Source organism: Cicer arietinum, chromosome 3 (assembly GCF_000331145.2).
Source record: "Cicer arietinum cultivar CDC Frontier isolate Library 1 chromosome 3, Cicar.CDCFrontier_v2.0, whole genome shotgun sequence".
Taxonomy (NCBI): Eukaryota; Viridiplantae; Streptophyta; class Magnoliopsida; order Fabales; family Fabaceae; genus Cicer; species Cicer arietinum.
Window position 1 is genome coordinate 3,693,277 of NC_021162.2, and position 17,261 is coordinate 3,710,537.

The window sequence follows — 17,261 nt, forward strand, 5'->3', positions numbered from 1 at the left end:
TGTGTGTGTGTGTGTGTGTGTGTGTGTGTGTGTGTGTGTGTGTGTGTGTGTGTGTGTGTGTGTGTGTGTGTGTGTGTGTGTGTGTGTGTGTGTGTGTATGAATCAGGAGCATAAAAGCAAAATGAGAAATTTATTTAAAAAAATAATTATTTTAATCTTATCTATTAAGTCAGTTGATCAAAAGATCCGACTTAAAAAAATAATTTGTTGAACTGAATATGTGATGTTTAAGTCGGTTAAATTGAATCGACTTAACAGGACAAAACTCTGTTAAGTCGGTTCATGAAACGAGTTAAAAATAACATGTTTTTTAAGTCGTTTGTTGTTAACTCGGATACGAAACCGACTTAAAAATATAAAATTCTGCTAGTGTGGGGGGTTTTAACTTGTGAAAGTCATAAAATAATCTGTTTGCGGCCTCTGAAAGAGGTGGTGACGATGGTGGAACAGGTTTGACATTTTGCGCGAGATGATTCGTTATATTATTATCTAATTATCAATGTATTAGTTTAGATTTTATTTTTCAAATTTCTTATGAAACAAGTTCCCATAAAGGATTTGGAAAATACAATGAAAAAATTAAATAAAATTAATTACTTTGCTTTTAAAGGATAAAATTAGTTTATTTTGTCTACATATAAGATAAGATTGGAGGAGTATTATCGTTTTCTCATAATAATTTACTATAAAAATAGTTACAAAAATTTCTGATTATAGAAAAGAATACTATTCCTGGCCGTTAAGTTAGTTATGCATTTCTGCGTTTTGAGTTGACTGCAGCCCTTATCGCTTGTCGTTTTGGTTCCCTTTGTTATTCCCTTCATCGTTCCCATGCAAACCCTAAAATAATCCCTCTTTTCCCTCCAAATTCAAATTCAACCAAATTGAGAACATTTCATTGTCGCAATGTTCAATTCAATTTTTCTTATCGTTGTTGTTGTCTCTACATTGATGTGTAGCTTTGTGAATTCAATGCGGTTTAACCTTAATTCGGATCAACCTAAATGTATCACCGAAGACATCAAGAGAAACGCCATGACCATCGGTAAATACTCCGTCGTTAATCTCAATGAAGGTTACCCGATTCCTGATTCTCACAAGATAACTGTCAGGGTATGATTATGAATTTTGTTGATTCAATCACAAAACCTTTTAGTTTTTTATTGGATGTATTTCAATTTCAAATTTGGAATTGTTAACTTTTGTTGTTATTATGAATTTGAATTATAAATTAACCCGAAAAGGTGCCATTTTATTTTTGGGAAGTCTTTAATGTAGAAAATGTATGAGAACTGGGAACAATGACAATCAGCCCTATTTGGGTAAAGAGTTTATTTAACAACTTATAATATAAGCTCTTGAAGCATAAACACTTAATAAGCTATTTTTGCAACATAAAGGTAAAATAAAGTCAAATTGTTTTTATATAAACTGGTTTCATAAGCTTTTTGGGATAGCTTATGAAAATGAGTTGAAAACAGTTTATGGATGTGTCGTAAGTTGTTTTTATAAGTTGTCCCGAACATTTTTATAAGTGTTTATGTCAATAGATAAATTCAAATAAATCAATCCAAAAAGACGATCTCCAATAGATTAGCTATTCTCTTCTTATTACAAGGTTTATATTTTTTTTGTTGCACTTTATTTGTTGGTTTTTGGTTTCTACTTTTGAATTTCCTAAATATCAAATGGGTCATGTTTTACGGTGGACAACCTATAATAGGTGGTTGGTGTACCAAGAAACAATATTTGAAAATTACTCAAAACGTTAATGACGATTGACGTCACTTTTCAGAAGTAGAAATTTACGGTGTTCTTTGTCCTCGCAACTAAAAAGGTATTCCGATCGGTGTCGGTTTGACAAAAATAAAGGAAAACAAATAGTTAAATTTTGAAGTACATATATATGTTTTCTTGTTTTTGTCAAATTGACACGATCATGTCACTTTTGCAGACATTACAATGAGGAGGACCGAGAACTTCTACCTCTAGAAACCGATGTCAATCATCGTTGGAGTTTTGAAAGATTTTCAAATACTGATCTACGATGGACCATCTATCGTATAACTTGTCACCAAATACTGATCCTGGTTGGTGTCGGTTTTATATTGGCTTTGTATAATGTGGTTGGTTGTCAGGTCCGTTCACCTATTGGGAACAATTACCACTTTGGGAATCATGTGGATTCTGGTAATTTTGCATTTACTACAACTGAAGCTGGTGACTACACAGCTTGTTTTTCGGTGCTGGAACAAAAACCGTCAATAACAGTAACCATTGATTTTGAGTGGAGAAGTGGTGTGGCTGACAGGGACTGGTATAAAGTTGCAAAAAAAGATAAGATTGAAGTAAGTCTAAGTAGTATAGTATTGCAATGTTCGTTGACTTAGCATTTTGATGTGCATGATTGGTACCGCTGGAACAGGATTTTGATGCCTTAGGAATTCAACACAATTTTATCTTTGCGGTGACTGATTATTCTAAAAGTGATTTGCATCTGACATTTTCTAAACTGAATGCAATGCTACTGTCTGACATTGTTATTTTAACATGTCTAACCTGAAAGTTTGTTTCAGAATGACGTTGATAAATAGGATGAGTAAAGATGATGCTAAAATTTAAAACAAACTTCTTTTCACCTTTGTTATAGGGATTTCTGATTTACAGATGTAATTATTCGATCCTGTGTGTTTTCTAAAGTAAAGTTTGTTTCCATCTTAGGTAATGGAATATGAGTTGCAGAGGTTGTATGACACTGTCACACTCATCCACGAGGAGATGTTTTATCTTCGTGAAAGGTATAAATGTTACTGACTTATGTGTAATTAATTGGTGTTGTTGGCATCTTTAGTTTAGCATACAATGTTTCTGCATTTGATCTTCCGGCAACATTGTTTTAGTTGGTTCATTCAAAATTTATTTTATATGCAAGAAATATATTGTTAGCTTAGAGGAACTTGAAATTTTTTTCAGAGAAGGATCTCTCTGTATGGCTATGGGATGCCCTCCCAGTATTTTCATATACACAAGGGGAAATCCTTATGACTACAACAATTCCTTGCATCAACTATGTAACAAAGACACTTCAAATTAAAAGTGTGTTTGACACATGTCAGTGTGGAACAGCACCAACACAATTGTTACATTCAATTTTTTTTTAATTATTATTAGTGTCTCAGTGTCAATGTCTTATCTAATTCTTACATTTTTCAAGAATGATCTTATCCATTTTGCCATGAAAAACTGTTATAGTGAGATAGTGATAAAATCATAACTCAATAAATAATCCTAAACCCTAAACCCTAAACAATAAAACAGAAATAAGAAAAGAATCTAGAAAATTTGTGACTTGCATTTTTTGTTCTTATGGTATTACAAAATATTATTCAGTGATCTTTAAAATATTATAAAACTAATCATTCAACGGATCGGTGTTGATCAGAAATTTTCCATCTTTATGTTGCCAACATCCTACTAATGAGAATTTTTGCTGAATTTTGATACCCTTTTTTTCATGAACTTGGTGTAGGGAGGAAGAGATGCAAGATCTGAACAAAGCAACTGATAACAAGATGTTTACCTTCATTTTCCTTTCTATCATTGTTTGCTTGTCTGTTGCTGGTTTGCAACTATGGCATTTGAAAATATTCTTTGAGAGGAAGAAGCTCCTCTAAGATCCTTCACACAAATTTTATCCATTTGGTTACCTTGGATCTCAATTTTGGATCTCAATTTTGGATGAGACTGTTCCTAATGTACCTAATGTATCCAAATTATTATGATTATAGCTCTCTTTTATGATGTATAGTGATAATTAGAAATGGTAAATGATTCTTGACATCAAAATTTATATAAGTGTTATTTGATTTTTATGTGTACTTTGAAATGTGTATATATATTGTAGAAGATAAACAGGAAGTGAGAAATAGGGATAAATACATACGCAGTTTGTATTTTGATGTTCAAAATAACACAACTGATTTGAAATTGCTGCAGATTATAGATTATAGGGGACATGTAGATTCTGAGACCTTTCTTTGGGAAGAACTTTGTACCTCTTCACCTTGTCCAATTAACTCCTCAACATCATGCTCTTCGCAAATTGCTTCAGTTCCTTTTTATGGGGTCTCCAAATGTTGCCCATTTACTTTGGCCAGAGGTCACAGTATCCTTAAAAAGAATCTTCATTTCAGGTAAATTTCTAATCCGCCTGTGTCTTTGAACTTTGCAGCTTTAAGCATCAAACTAAAAAAATGAAAATATAGACTCAAACATCAAACTGAAAAATTAATGAATGGAAATATCCTTTATTTACTAAATATTTTAACACAACTGTCACTCATCAAACTTAACATCAAAGACTGAGATTCAAAAATAATTAAATAAACAAAACCAATACTTCATAACACAATAAACAAGTTCTAATTAATTACTACCTGTATAACTTCAAATCCCATCAAATGCTTGCTGTTGCACCACTTCCATGACAAACAATAAGGATTTTGAAATCAAGTGATGAGGTTCATCAAAAGATTTTGCTCTATTAATTGCATCCTTTACTAAAACAAAACCTTTGGCAAGCATGGTGTTCACCACATCTTTAGCCTTCTTTAACAGCAGCAGGAGTCTGTTTTTAGTCCTGAGAAGAGCACTTGAGATTAGAAATATTGTTGATAAATATTTGATACTAAATAGTTTAGATTCCAAAGTATGGGTGGGAAGCATTGAAGTTGTAAAACCTTGAGGAGATTATGCATGTAACTATGATAATGGCCCCTTAGTTATTAATCTAACTTTAAACAAGGTGTAATCCAGTGGTAAGGGTTGGGACACAAATTCCTTCTCCCCTTAACAAACTAACCACTAACATTTGCCTATAACAAAAGTTAACTTCAAACAGAATTTTAGAAGGGTATAACTAGAGGTAATTTGATCTTCATGCAAGATGTATGCATTGATTATTAAGCTGCAAATGTGTGTTGCTAACAAGACAAATCTATTAAACATCCTAGAATTTATCTGCAATTGTGACGCAATGTTTCAACCAGTTAAATTAATGAGTCATATACAAAAAACACACTAGTACAAAATTGAAATAACACATTAATTGCAGTCAATAATTAGGTTCTTAAAGGTAACATAATCAGTAAATCAGATGAATGAATCACACCAAAAATCAGGAACAAGCAAAAATCACAAGATGGAGCAAGCAAATCGAACACGGGATACAAGAGACATAGATGAATACCTAAATTGAAGAGGGAAAAGGGAGAAGACCAGAGGTACACGCTAGGGTTTGCAAGAGTTGCATAGTGAATGAGGTTTTTTAGAAATGTGTGGGTGAAAAATAGCACCCATGTTTAAAATCACTCAATCAATGGAAATAGTTACCTATGCACTAGCACAAACACATAATCTACCACCAAAATTAAATCCTTATGATGGCAATACAAAGTTACTTATGTCTGATAAAACACTGCAAATTAAGAGGAATGAGGGCCCAAAGAGTGGCCCCACTGACCCAAGTCACACCTCACACACATTTAGTTTCCTAGAATGATGGATGGAGGGAATAAAAGCAAGTTAATAACATCTTTTATTCTACTGATATTCCATTAGAGGAATGAGGGAAGAGGAACTGGGAAAGGTATTCAGTTTCAAGAAGCATGAATGAAAGGAATAACAGCTAGTTAATAATGTCACTTATTTTATGTTATAAGAATGAGGGAATAGGAAGAAGGAAAGGTATTCAAAAAATATTTTAAGAAATAATTAGGGGAATTCTTTCTCTGGTTAGGAGCAATTTTGCTCTGGTTTAGGAGTTCTTAGAACTCTGGTTTAGTTCTTTTTCTGCATTTTCAGATTTCCAGCATTGTAAGAGCTTCAGAGCTCATCAATTCTAGTCAATAAAATTTTGGTTTCTAACCAGAGAAAGAATTCCCCTAAATTCTAGTTCAACTAAAAGTCTAAAACCTAATCACAGTGTCGAATCTTGATTTTGAAGAAAACCACATCCACTACATAAGAACTAGTTTTGTTGTCAATCAGTTCTTCGACTCTTATATCACTGCAATAAAAATATTAAGCAATACACATTGATTATAAAAATGAAAAAGCATCAAACATTATAAATATCATATGTACAAAAATTACCATTCTAAGGTATAACAATGTTTTGTTACCTGGAGTTTGATGTAGGCCTTGAACCAAGACAACAAATTGAGCATCATGTACTAACAAGTAACATTTTCCAATCAAAAAAATAATAATAACAATTCCAAATAAATGTTATGACCTTCCTTCCACTTGCGAATTGTGAGCACATTGCAGATCATTAAGTTAAACTTAACACCAATATCACAGCAGCAAATAGATCAACTTACCTACCTAGCATTGATACTGCCATAGCAGAGATTCCTGTATTGAGTAATTGGAAGATTTGAATTGTTGAACAAGTTCTGAACTCAGCTGCAGACCCTACTTTATACTTCCTTCGTTCCATTTTAGTTGTTGTTTTAAGGTTATTAGCACATACAAAGAAAATCAATAAATTGTTACTTTTGATGAAATTATTCATCTTTTCCCTACAATAATTTCCTTCACTATTTATTATATTTTTTTTTAAAACAAATAGAGAAGGGGAAATTATAATTAATAACAGAGTCACTAACGATCATTTTACAACTGTCTCATACGGATTTGGACCTTGTCCCTTCACTATTTAATATATCATTCAACCTAATTCTCTCTTCGTAATAAATAGTTAAGAGTATTATCAATCAAACAATAGTTAATGTTGTATTGAACTTTGAAAATGGAAAATAAATAGGAACATGCTTCTACAAAAGCATCAGTAAAAAAGGAACTGAGGGATTAGCTATTAGCATTCCTCTCTTGATGCATGTATTACTTAAATCGAAGATTAATAAATTGTGAGTTCCCTAAATATAAATTTACAGAAAAATTTATCATGTACACTAGCATACAGGTAATTTACCATAAGATGTAGTGATAAGTCTGACATCCTACAGTAGAGTACAAGTGAGCGAGCATGTTGTGTATTGAATGAGACTATGCCATATTAGCAATTTAAGATGTTTATTCATTGAGCCCTGTTTTACATCAGAGGTCCTCAAATATGGCTCAAGGAACTGGATATAGAAGCATGAAACGATTTTCATATAAACCTGCACTGTAGAAATATCATTTTATTAGAAAAAATTCAAACAAAGAATGCACCATCATGTTCAAGCAGTTAGTTGCATATGACTACTTATTTCATAAAAAATTGTGAAACAAAAACTAATCAAATGCCACACATTGTAAAGCTAGAAGTGTTAGAAACATGATATGACAATATCTTGTTTTGAAGTGTTTAGGAAAAAGGAAGGGAATTGAATTCAAATAAAAGTTAGCTTACCAAAAAATTGTATTCAAATAGCGAATATAACATCATGAATGTGTTTTTCAATCACCGGATGCCAAACAGTCACTCTTCATCTGATTTTACTGTGCAAATAAATTTATCTGCTGGGGCATAATACATGTGTACAGGCATCATACACATGATGCCCTAGAAAAGCTGCAAAGAGAAAGAAATCAGAGATTAGTATCAAAAGTCGCAGCATGGGAACATGGATGCGAAAGGTAGTATAGTAAGCAAGGAAAAATTGGGCACAAAAGAGGAAATGCAAATGCTGAAAATTTACCTGCATGTAGATTTGAAGTTTAAGATAAACATCAATAGTGTCAGAAGCATTGCCATTGATGTAGGATAAGCCTAAAGAATGCAGACACAACTCAGCTTGTTAGGAGAGAAAAGAAAGGCACCATAAAATGTGATTACTTAAATGAGCATTTTGGGGGTCACGTGAATATGCAAGAGAAAAAGACACATGCAAGAGGGCCAAAGGAGATAGATACCTTTATGATGTTATCGGCATATTACATTAACCAGGAAATCAAAAGACATTATGTAATACCATCATCAAGCATCAAGGTTGCAATGTGTAACCACCAGGTCCATTTTCAAAACCATATCTAGAACCGTCCAAAAGAAGTGTCACACTGAAAATTGTACCAAACCTGGAAATAGAAATTGATTTAGTACATATTCCTCTTTTAGATAACTAAAACATGAGGCCATGACAATGGATACAAGGAAGAAACAACAGAGAAGAAAGTAAGCTGAAAAATGGAAGATTCAAGAAAATAAGTTGTTAGATTGTCTACTAGTTATTTATTATTTCACATTTTTATCCAGAATCTTATTCTTTAGTATTATCCACAAAATTAACGACAACATCAAAATAAAAATCAGTCCATTTTATTGTAAAATTCCAAAATGATCCATACCTACGTTCAACGACATCCTGGTAAGTGACTTGTGTCTCTCTTCTCTTTCCAATCTGTAGAAACAAGAACGACCTTTCAGTGAAAAAATTAAACAAGTTTCAATTCTAAGTCTTATGCTTCACTTTTAGGTACCAACCAGATAGACTTTCAAACTTGTGATAAATCGCAGCACAAGCAGTAAAACTGACTAGCTACTTATGAAATTGCATCTTTATAGCTTTTTGAATACAACGTTTTAAAGCCGAACTTAATGTCATTCCCTTGAAACACATTTCATTATACAACTCCAAAGCTCTCTTCACGTGCCCTCTATTTAACAAGCCATCAAGTAGAACTGTGTAGGCAATGACATCAGGTTTAACCCCTCTTATATTCATATCTTGAAAGAGGTCATGAGCCTCTTTCAAGCAATTCATCATACAATAACTATCAATCATAATTGTGTAAATTACAACATCAGGTGTAAATCCTCTCCCGATGAAAGAATCAAACAAAGAGCGAGCACATTTCATATTCCCTGTGCTACACAACGCAGTAAATACTTTAGAATACATTACTTTTCTAGGATCCATATTCATCTTCAACATTGCGTCTAACAACATAATAGCTTTTCTAAGTTGATCAGATTTCTCAATAAGGTCAATTTCACAATAGCCATTCATCATAGCGCAATAGATTTCGACAGTTTTATCTTCCAAACCATTAAAATATGCCTCAGCTTCTTCAACCTTGCCTTGTGAACACAAACCTTCAATGATCATCTTGTGTGTAGTCGAATTTAACATCACACCTTGATCTGCCATATATTTCAAAAGGTCAATTGCCTCACAAGCATGGTCATTTCTAAACAACCCGGAAACCAGTACATTATAAGTAACAACATCGGGTTTCAATCCCTTTTCCTCCATTACTTTGAACAAACGTAGGGCTTCAACAGGTTTACCCCGAAGACAGTAACCATTGATAAGGGTTGTGTAGTGTTTGATATCTAATTCTAAGTCAATATCTTCCCGCATATTCATTGCATCATCCACCTTTCCCGAATTACACAAAGCATTGAATACAACATTGTAAGCAACCTCGTCAAGAAACACACCCGATTGCTTGATATTTTCAAATGTTGCTACCACTTCAGAAGCCATTCCCATCTCATTCAAGCAATGGAGGATGCAACTAATAACCACACAATTTGTTTCTATACCCCTTGAAATCATGCTATCATGTATGGCTAAAGCTTTATCCAAATTCCGGCTCTTACAATACCCGTTGATCAACGCAGAAAAAATATACACATCAGGAACAAGCCCTTGCCTTTCCATGTCCAAAAACACACTCTCAGCTCTATCTAATTGCATTTGATTACAAAATCCGCGAATAACCGCAGTATATGCATATACATCTACAGATGCAGCTGTACTTCTACAATGTTGGAGCACCTCATATCCCAAATCAGACTTGTAATTGTTGCACAACCCCTCAATCAAAGTTGTGTTGCAATAAGAATCTGGATTCACCCCAACTTCCTTCATTTCGTCAAACACACGGAATGCATTTTCCAAATCACCCTTCCTACAATGTGCCTTAATGATAATGGCATATGTGTAATGGTTGGGAATCAAACCAAGCCTCTTGAATTGCTCGTAAACAAACAAAGCCGTATCAATTTCATCGTGTATAACCAACCGGTTAATAAGAAAGTTAAAAGTAAGTACATTTGGCAAAATCACACTCCTCCTAGTATGCAACAAAAATTCAATAGCTTCATCAAACATGTTAAGACTAACACAAGCTTTAACAAACCCATCAAAAGCTCTAAGCAAGTAATGATTTTGATTCACATCAACACCTTCAAACAATGAATCAAACAATTCATGGATTTTAAATGATGGGTCTTGTTTGGAATGAGCAATTACATCAAGGAACAAAGAATCCAACTTTCTAAGCCAACCCCAATAACACATTATTCTAATGATGGCAGCATAGGTTGAAATGTTATAAGAGAAACCTTGTTGGTTGAGTTGAGTGAAGTATGAGAGTGCTTGAGAAGGGTTGTTTCGTAAAAAGTAAAGTTTTTGGAGGACTTGGAAGGTGTTTGACGTTATGTCTGAGTCAAAAGAGGAAAAATTTGAGGGTTTAGTGAAGTGGGTATCAGAGTAAGAAGAGAGTGCAAGTGAAGTAGAAGAAAACCTGAATTTGTTGAAGCGAGTAGTTTTGGAGAATGATTTGAAGAGAGAACGATGAATGAGAGAAGGGAAATTGAAGAAACGAAACAACATACCAGTGATGTTGCTGAATAGGTGCGGCTGACCAACCTACGGCGGGACTGGGTGGATGGCGCCACGACTCACGGCGGAGAAAGCCGCAACTCTGTAGAAGCGGCACAACTCGGCTCCAATAGTTTGTTTTGGATTTGAAATGAAACCACATACCAGTTCACTTCTCCTTTGAATTTCCTCTTTTTTTTAGGTGATTCTTTTTCTTTTCGTCGAAAACATTAAATTATATATATTTTTTATAATACAAATTTAAATTTTTTTTATAATAATAATAATTAATTATTCTTCTTCAATCCTCTCCTTTTCCTCTTTTATATCTCTTGTTCATTGTTTTTCTTTTTTCCTCAACGGTGGTGGTTATTAGGACTTTATGTGAGAAGATGTCAAAAAATTGTAATGGTATTTTTAGTAGAAAATAGGCTACAAAATATCTTTATCCCCTTTAATATAGGTATAGTAGATGTAGATTATTATTATTATTATTATTATTATTATTATTATTATTATTATTATTATTATTATTATTATTGTTGTTGTTGTATTTTATAATTGAATTTGAATCACAATTAATCAACACGTATATTGATTGGTTGTTAATATAAAATAATTTTATATTAACAATATATATTTAATTACTTTATAATTTTAGTTCAAATTATATATGACCTCTTAACTTATTTTATAATTTCATTTTGGTCACGCTTGTTTTTGTTTCATTTTGATACCCTCACATACTTCAATTAGTTATTTATGTTAATCTTTTTAAACTCTTAATAACAATTTGTAAATTAAAAAAAATAAAAAAAATTAGTACAAAGAGTACTAAGAAATAAAAATACAAGAGTTTGTTTGTTAGAAAAAAATACCCTGCCAAAATCATCTACAATTATATAATTCAATTAATTCATTCATTCAAGACATAAACAACTTCTACAAATTATTAGATTTCAAATACACTCGGTGAGAGTTTTACTAAAAATCGTATACAAAACTAGTACTCTTAACTCTAAATCACATCTACAAAATTAATTGCACATTTTGAACTATTAAAAAAACATTACATATTACCTGCAAAACAACAACAAACAACGACAAGACACAATCCTCTACTAACTCGTTTTTCCACGCAAATAGCTTCGTACACCACTTCCAATTGAAAACTCTCACCACCATGATATTTTTATCATAAGTCAAATTATACAATCTCCTAAATCTATCACACAAAACACCACCCTCCACCCACTGATCCTCTAGAAACGCATCTCATCTCCATTCTCCACCACTTTGCTAACATTAACCACAAACCACATTTGACCGAGCTCTCCTCCCCTTCCTTCTAACAAAGAAAAAATAATCTTTTACCACTGCAAATCTCTAGAAGAACCTTCACACATATTTGCATTGACACTCTCACACTTATGACATAACACTTTTAAACCAAAAACCATATTTCTCACGTCTCACCCTCCAACACCATTTATCTAACAGAGCTAAATTAAAAGAATTCAAACTACGCACCCTAGTCCGCCCTTCTCTCGACTCTGACATGCCTTATCCCATTTGACCTAGTGGATTTTTCTTGCCTCCTTACTCCAACCCCATAATAAAGTTTAAAAATATATCCAATTTTAAAAATGGTACCTCACAAAGCTTTGAAGAAAGAAAAAAAAAGTAAATTGACATCGCAAACGAAACAAGTTGACCCCACCAATACAAATTTACCTTTTTAAATCAATTTAACTCGGTTCTATGTCTGAGTAAATAATAGACGACTTAATAAATACTAAGCTTTTAAGTCGGTCCGTTTACCCGACTTAACAAGCATTTTAAATTAACTCAATTCCTTTTACTCCACTCAAATGATGAATTTTGCTTAATTGGATAATATCACTTTTGTTAAATTGATTTTTTTTAATTGAATTAAATTTCTTTTCTTTTTTATATTTTTTTTCCATTTTTTATATTCCTCCCAAATATGCATGACCAAAGTTTGTATCAATCCACAAGAATTTTATACACAACCATTTAATAAATAAAATATCACCATAGAATCATAATTTCATATCAAATTAATATATAGATCTATTACAAAGTTACAAAATTATATATAAAAGTAGAGTGACAAAGTTCAAGCATTGCCATCTTTTTCAAGAAATTCAAGAACCATATTCTTATAGCGTTCTTTCATAATCGTGTGCTTCATCTCTTAAAGTTCCTCCTCATAAGTAATTACTTTATGGTTGCCACATGACTAGGGAAAACAGTTGAGTATAACACTACATTCAAAATTAAAAGTCAAGCTAAAATATGTGAAATAATTAACCTTAGTTCTCATCAAAGTAAAAGGAATATAAACATAGTTGTTATAGATCATCCCCAACACTGAATGTTCAAACCAAAATTAGAGAACAACTATAGTGTCTAAGCAAGTTAACATCCACTAAGAATATACAATAATAGGTTATGACAAAGAAAATCAACCTACCTAGACTTACACACACACTAGCTATTCAACTCATGCATTAGCAAATAAAACCGAACCAGAGAGCAAAATCATCCTCCACCTGAAACTACTAACAAAACCACGATATTTGATCCATTACATTTTAAAACCGATTCACTTAAAACCCCAGGTTGTCAAACAAGCGACTTAACCGTTAAGACAAATTATTATTATTATTTTCTTTTTTTATCAATATGTTAATTCAGTTTCCTATATATATAATCGAGTTAACAAATTCTTATTAAATGATTTTAACGATAACTTATTTAATAATAGTATAACTTAAAAATAGTAGAAATTATTTTAAATTTATTTATTATTGACTAAAAAAATAAAATTGACATTCAATAACTAACTGAGATATTTATTTTTAAATATTTTAACATAATAAAAATTATATATTTTTTAAATTATATCTTTTAAAAATAAATTTTATGAAAAAAAATTCAAAATAACTTTTAATTTTAATCACTTTTTAAAATTTTATTATCTAAAGATTGTAATAAATAAATGAAATATTTAAACAAACGGGCCAAATATTTATGAAAAAAAATTAAGTAAACTTACCAACCATAATTACATATTTGTAACAAATCAAGGTTAGAAAAAAATCATACCATTAAGAAGAATTTGTGGAAGAGAAGGATTTGGAATTTCTTAGTTTAGGTATCATACTCTAATTTTATAAACAACTTTTTTTTTATTAAAATATTATATATAGTAAATTATAAAAATATAATAATTAATTAATATAAATTTTATGGAAATAAACTCACATCATAAACAATAGAGAGAACCAAAACAATTCAAAAAACTTTTAAATACAGAGATAACAAAATATGATATTAAAAAAGAAAAGATTACTAAAAATTAAAATAAAGAAAAATAAAAAACTAAAAATACATTCAAACCAAAAAAGAGTATTAGCGTAACTAATTTACAAGATCAATATGATCATTTAAAAAAAATATATATTAATAAAGTCAAACACACTTAATAAAAACCGAAAGACAATTCATAATCTCATTGAAGTTTGTACATAACATACACTTGGAAAGAATTAAAAGTGTGCATATCTAAAACTATTTAAAAATATCCAAAATATTTGGATTTGGTTACAAACCAATTCTATTCTAACTTTAGAAATGAATTTGATTATTCAATAGTTAAAAATCGGTTATTAACTAATATCCATATTAGTGTAAATATTTTTTAATATAAAATACTATTTTATATTATTTAAACATATTGATATACTCTTTCTATTATTGTTTAAAATAAATATTTTTTTAAATTATAAATAAAAATTTAAATATTATAATTTATTTATTATTAATTTAATAAATAGTAATAGTAATAGTAATAGTAATAGTAATAGTAATAGTAATAGTAATAGTAATAGTAATAGTAATAGTAATAGTAATAGTAATAGTAATAATAATAATAATAGTAATAGTAATAGTAATAGTAATAGTAATAGTAATAGTAATAGTAATAGTAATAGTAATAGTAATAGTAATAGTAATAGTAATAGTAATAGTAATAGTAATAGTAATAGTAATAGTAATAGTAATAGTAATAGTAATAGTAATAGTAATAGTAATAGTAATAGTAATAGTAATAGTAATAGTAATAGTAATAGTAATAGTAATAGTAATAGTAATAGTAATAGTAATAGTAATAGTAATAGTAATAGTAATAGTAATAGTAATAGTAATAGTAATAGTAATAGGTAATAGTAATAGTAATAGTAATAGTAATAGTAATAGTAATAGTAGTAATAATAATAATAATAATAATAATAATAATAATAATAATAATAATAATAATAATCTATACAATATAATAAAGCAAACATGATACTTTGGCAAATTTTGATACGTGTCAGTTAAATAGAATGTTAGACAAATATAAAATTTAATTAAAAAATAAGAAGAATTAATTAAAAATAAAATACATGACTTGACAGTTTCTTGAAAGTAATAGTTAATAGAAATAACCACATCATTGTGCATATTTTTTTTAAAGAAAAAAATAAATAAAACTTCTATTAAATCATGATTTAATACGTGCTTGATTTTTTTGTTAAGTAATTGTTTTTTGAATAATATTTTAGCAATCCGCACTTCAAATTAATTTAATTATAAAATTTATTTTATTTTACCAATTCTTTTAATGTTTTTCTTATTAATTCTTTTAGTTCCTATGCTAGCCGTCTCTCTTTCAATAATATCTCATTTCCGGTTCATCCCTTATAAATATCATTCATATTATCTCATTTATACACAATTCTTTATGTTTCTCCGATGTCTGAAAAAAAAAAAAAAACAGATTTTGTTGCTTCAATTTCTCCAAAACATAAGTCATGAAATTTGGTTGTTAGAGTTGTACGATCATGGTTTCTGTCTGATCTGAATTCAAATATAAATTTTATGCGATGGAAATGGTATTGATGGAACATAAATTTTATGCGATGGAAATGGTATCGATGGATGACAAGGTTTAATTATTTATTTTATAAATTCAAAGTTTTAAATTATACAAAAACTTATTTGTTATGTTATTAATTTAACAAATTTATGTTTCATATTTGTGATAAAATTCAAGCAACATTGCGAAAATCTCTTATTTCTCAATTTGAGACTAATATTAATGAGGGAGATGTGTACAATTTTTGTTCTCTCGGTGTTGCGTCTAACTCTGTAGCATATAGAACAACTAGACACCAATTCAAATTGAATTTGCAAATGATACAATGGTCCGAGAATTAAAAACCAGTTTTGTCACGGCCTACCCGTACTCATTCATTTCATTACCAGAAATTCGAAATGTTGATATGAATTATTTGATTGGTAAATTTATTTCAATTTGTCATTATTATTTTATTTTAATTATTAACAGTTTAATCATTGTTATTTTAGGAATGGTGTCAATACAAAATTTAAAGTTATTAAGTTAGAGTCAGAGAGATTTTTTATATTATATAATTTTTTTAGGCTAAATTACATCCGTGGTTCCTTAACTTAATTTCAGGTAACATTTTAGTCCTTTATCTTTTTTTTTTTCCGACTTGGTCCTTTATTTTAATTTTAAGTGACAATTTGATATTTTATGTTTTAAAATTTCAATAATGTTATCCTTTTTATACAAAAATTAAAAAAAAATTAATCAAAACTCATAAAATTAATTATATTCTTCAATATAATATAAATTTCATCAAATTCGTAGCGCAAATCTTCAAATAAACTCATATTTTCATACTTTATTTGATATTGTTAGGAATAAAGGACTAAGTTGGGAGAAAAAAAAAAGATAAAGGACTAAAACGTTACCTGAAATTAAGTTAAGGGACCACAGATGTAATTTAACATTTTTTTTTAGTATTTAATAACTTTCTATATTAATCATTAACTAATTTTATTATATAATTTTCATTCTTTTTTATGTTGGGTCTAACTCTGAAACATATAGAACAACCGGACACCAATTCAAATTGAATTTGCAAATGGCACAATGGTTCGAGAATTAAAAACCAGTTCGGTCACAGTCTATCTGTACTCATTCATTTTACCAAAAATTTGAGAGGTTGACATGAATTATTTGATTGGTAAATTTATTTCAATCTGTCATTGTTATTTTATTTTAATTATTGACAGTTTAATCATTATTATTTTAGGAATGGTGTAAGTACAAAATTTAAAGTTATTGAGTTAAAGTCAAATCATTGAGGTTTTTTATATTATATAATTTTTGTTATTATTTAATAACTTTCTATATTAATTATTAACTAATTTTATTTTCTTTATGTAGTATAAGGATTGAATGTGCACTCTTTGGATCCTATGTTGATGAATTTGCAATCCGGTTATAATCAAAATGTTGTTGTACTTGCTCAATTTCTAAAACTGAAGACGTTTAATGGTAAAAGCCAACTACAAAATGCAATGAATTGTATTAAGCTTTTATTCAACTCTGAAATTCTTTTTTCAAACTCAATTAAGGTTAAAAGTAAACTAGAAGTACTACCAACTAACTTATTCAATTCTTTTATTTTATTTTATTTATTGAAATACTAACTTTATATTATGAATTGACATATCAACTGCTTTTACAGAACATAAACAATC

At 29.8% G+C, this 17,261-nt stretch overlaps 2 protein-coding genes across 15 annotated transcripts; one reads left to right on the forward strand and one right to left on the reverse strand.

The window, feature by feature from the left end:
• Positions 1–732: 732 nt before the first annotated feature.
• On the forward strand, positions 733–3,878 carry LOC101492153 (transmembrane emp24 domain-containing protein p24delta9-like). Its single transcript, XM_004491782.4, has 4 exons — positions 733–1,113; positions 2,139–2,348; positions 2,722–2,798; positions 3,530–3,878. The coding sequence occupies exons 1-4, from the start codon at positions 907–909 to the stop codon at positions 3,672–3,674; spliced, it is 639 nt and encodes a 212-aa protein (XP_004491839.1). The 5' UTR covers positions 733–906; the 3' UTR covers positions 3,675–3,878.
• On the reverse strand, positions 3,325–10,943 carry LOC101492493 (uncharacterized). 14 transcript variants are annotated; one of them, XM_073366042.1, is made up of 9 exons: positions 8,913–10,941; positions 8,356–8,408; positions 7,924–8,085; positions 7,710–7,780; positions 7,421–7,582; positions 6,998–7,192; positions 6,388–6,487; positions 4,437–4,639; positions 3,847–4,245 (listed from the first exon to the last, which is right to left on the reverse strand). In XM_073366042.1, exons 1-3 carry the CDS (start codon positions 10,629–10,631, stop codon positions 7,995–7,997), a joined length of 1,863 nt encoding a protein of 620 aa, XP_073222143.1. In that variant the 5' UTR covers positions 10,632–10,941; the 3' UTR covers positions 3,847–4,245; positions 4,437–4,639; positions 6,388–6,487; positions 6,998–7,192; positions 7,421–7,582; positions 7,710–7,780; positions 7,924–7,994. The 14 variants fall into 14 exon arrangements, with proteins under 14 accessions (XP_073222134.1, XP_073222143.1, XP_073222140.1 ...); XM_073366039.1 differs by having other exon boundaries at positions 4,437–6,233; XM_073366043.1 differs by having other exon boundaries at positions 6,384–6,487.
• Between the last annotated feature and the right edge of the window lie 6,318 nt (positions 10,944–17,261).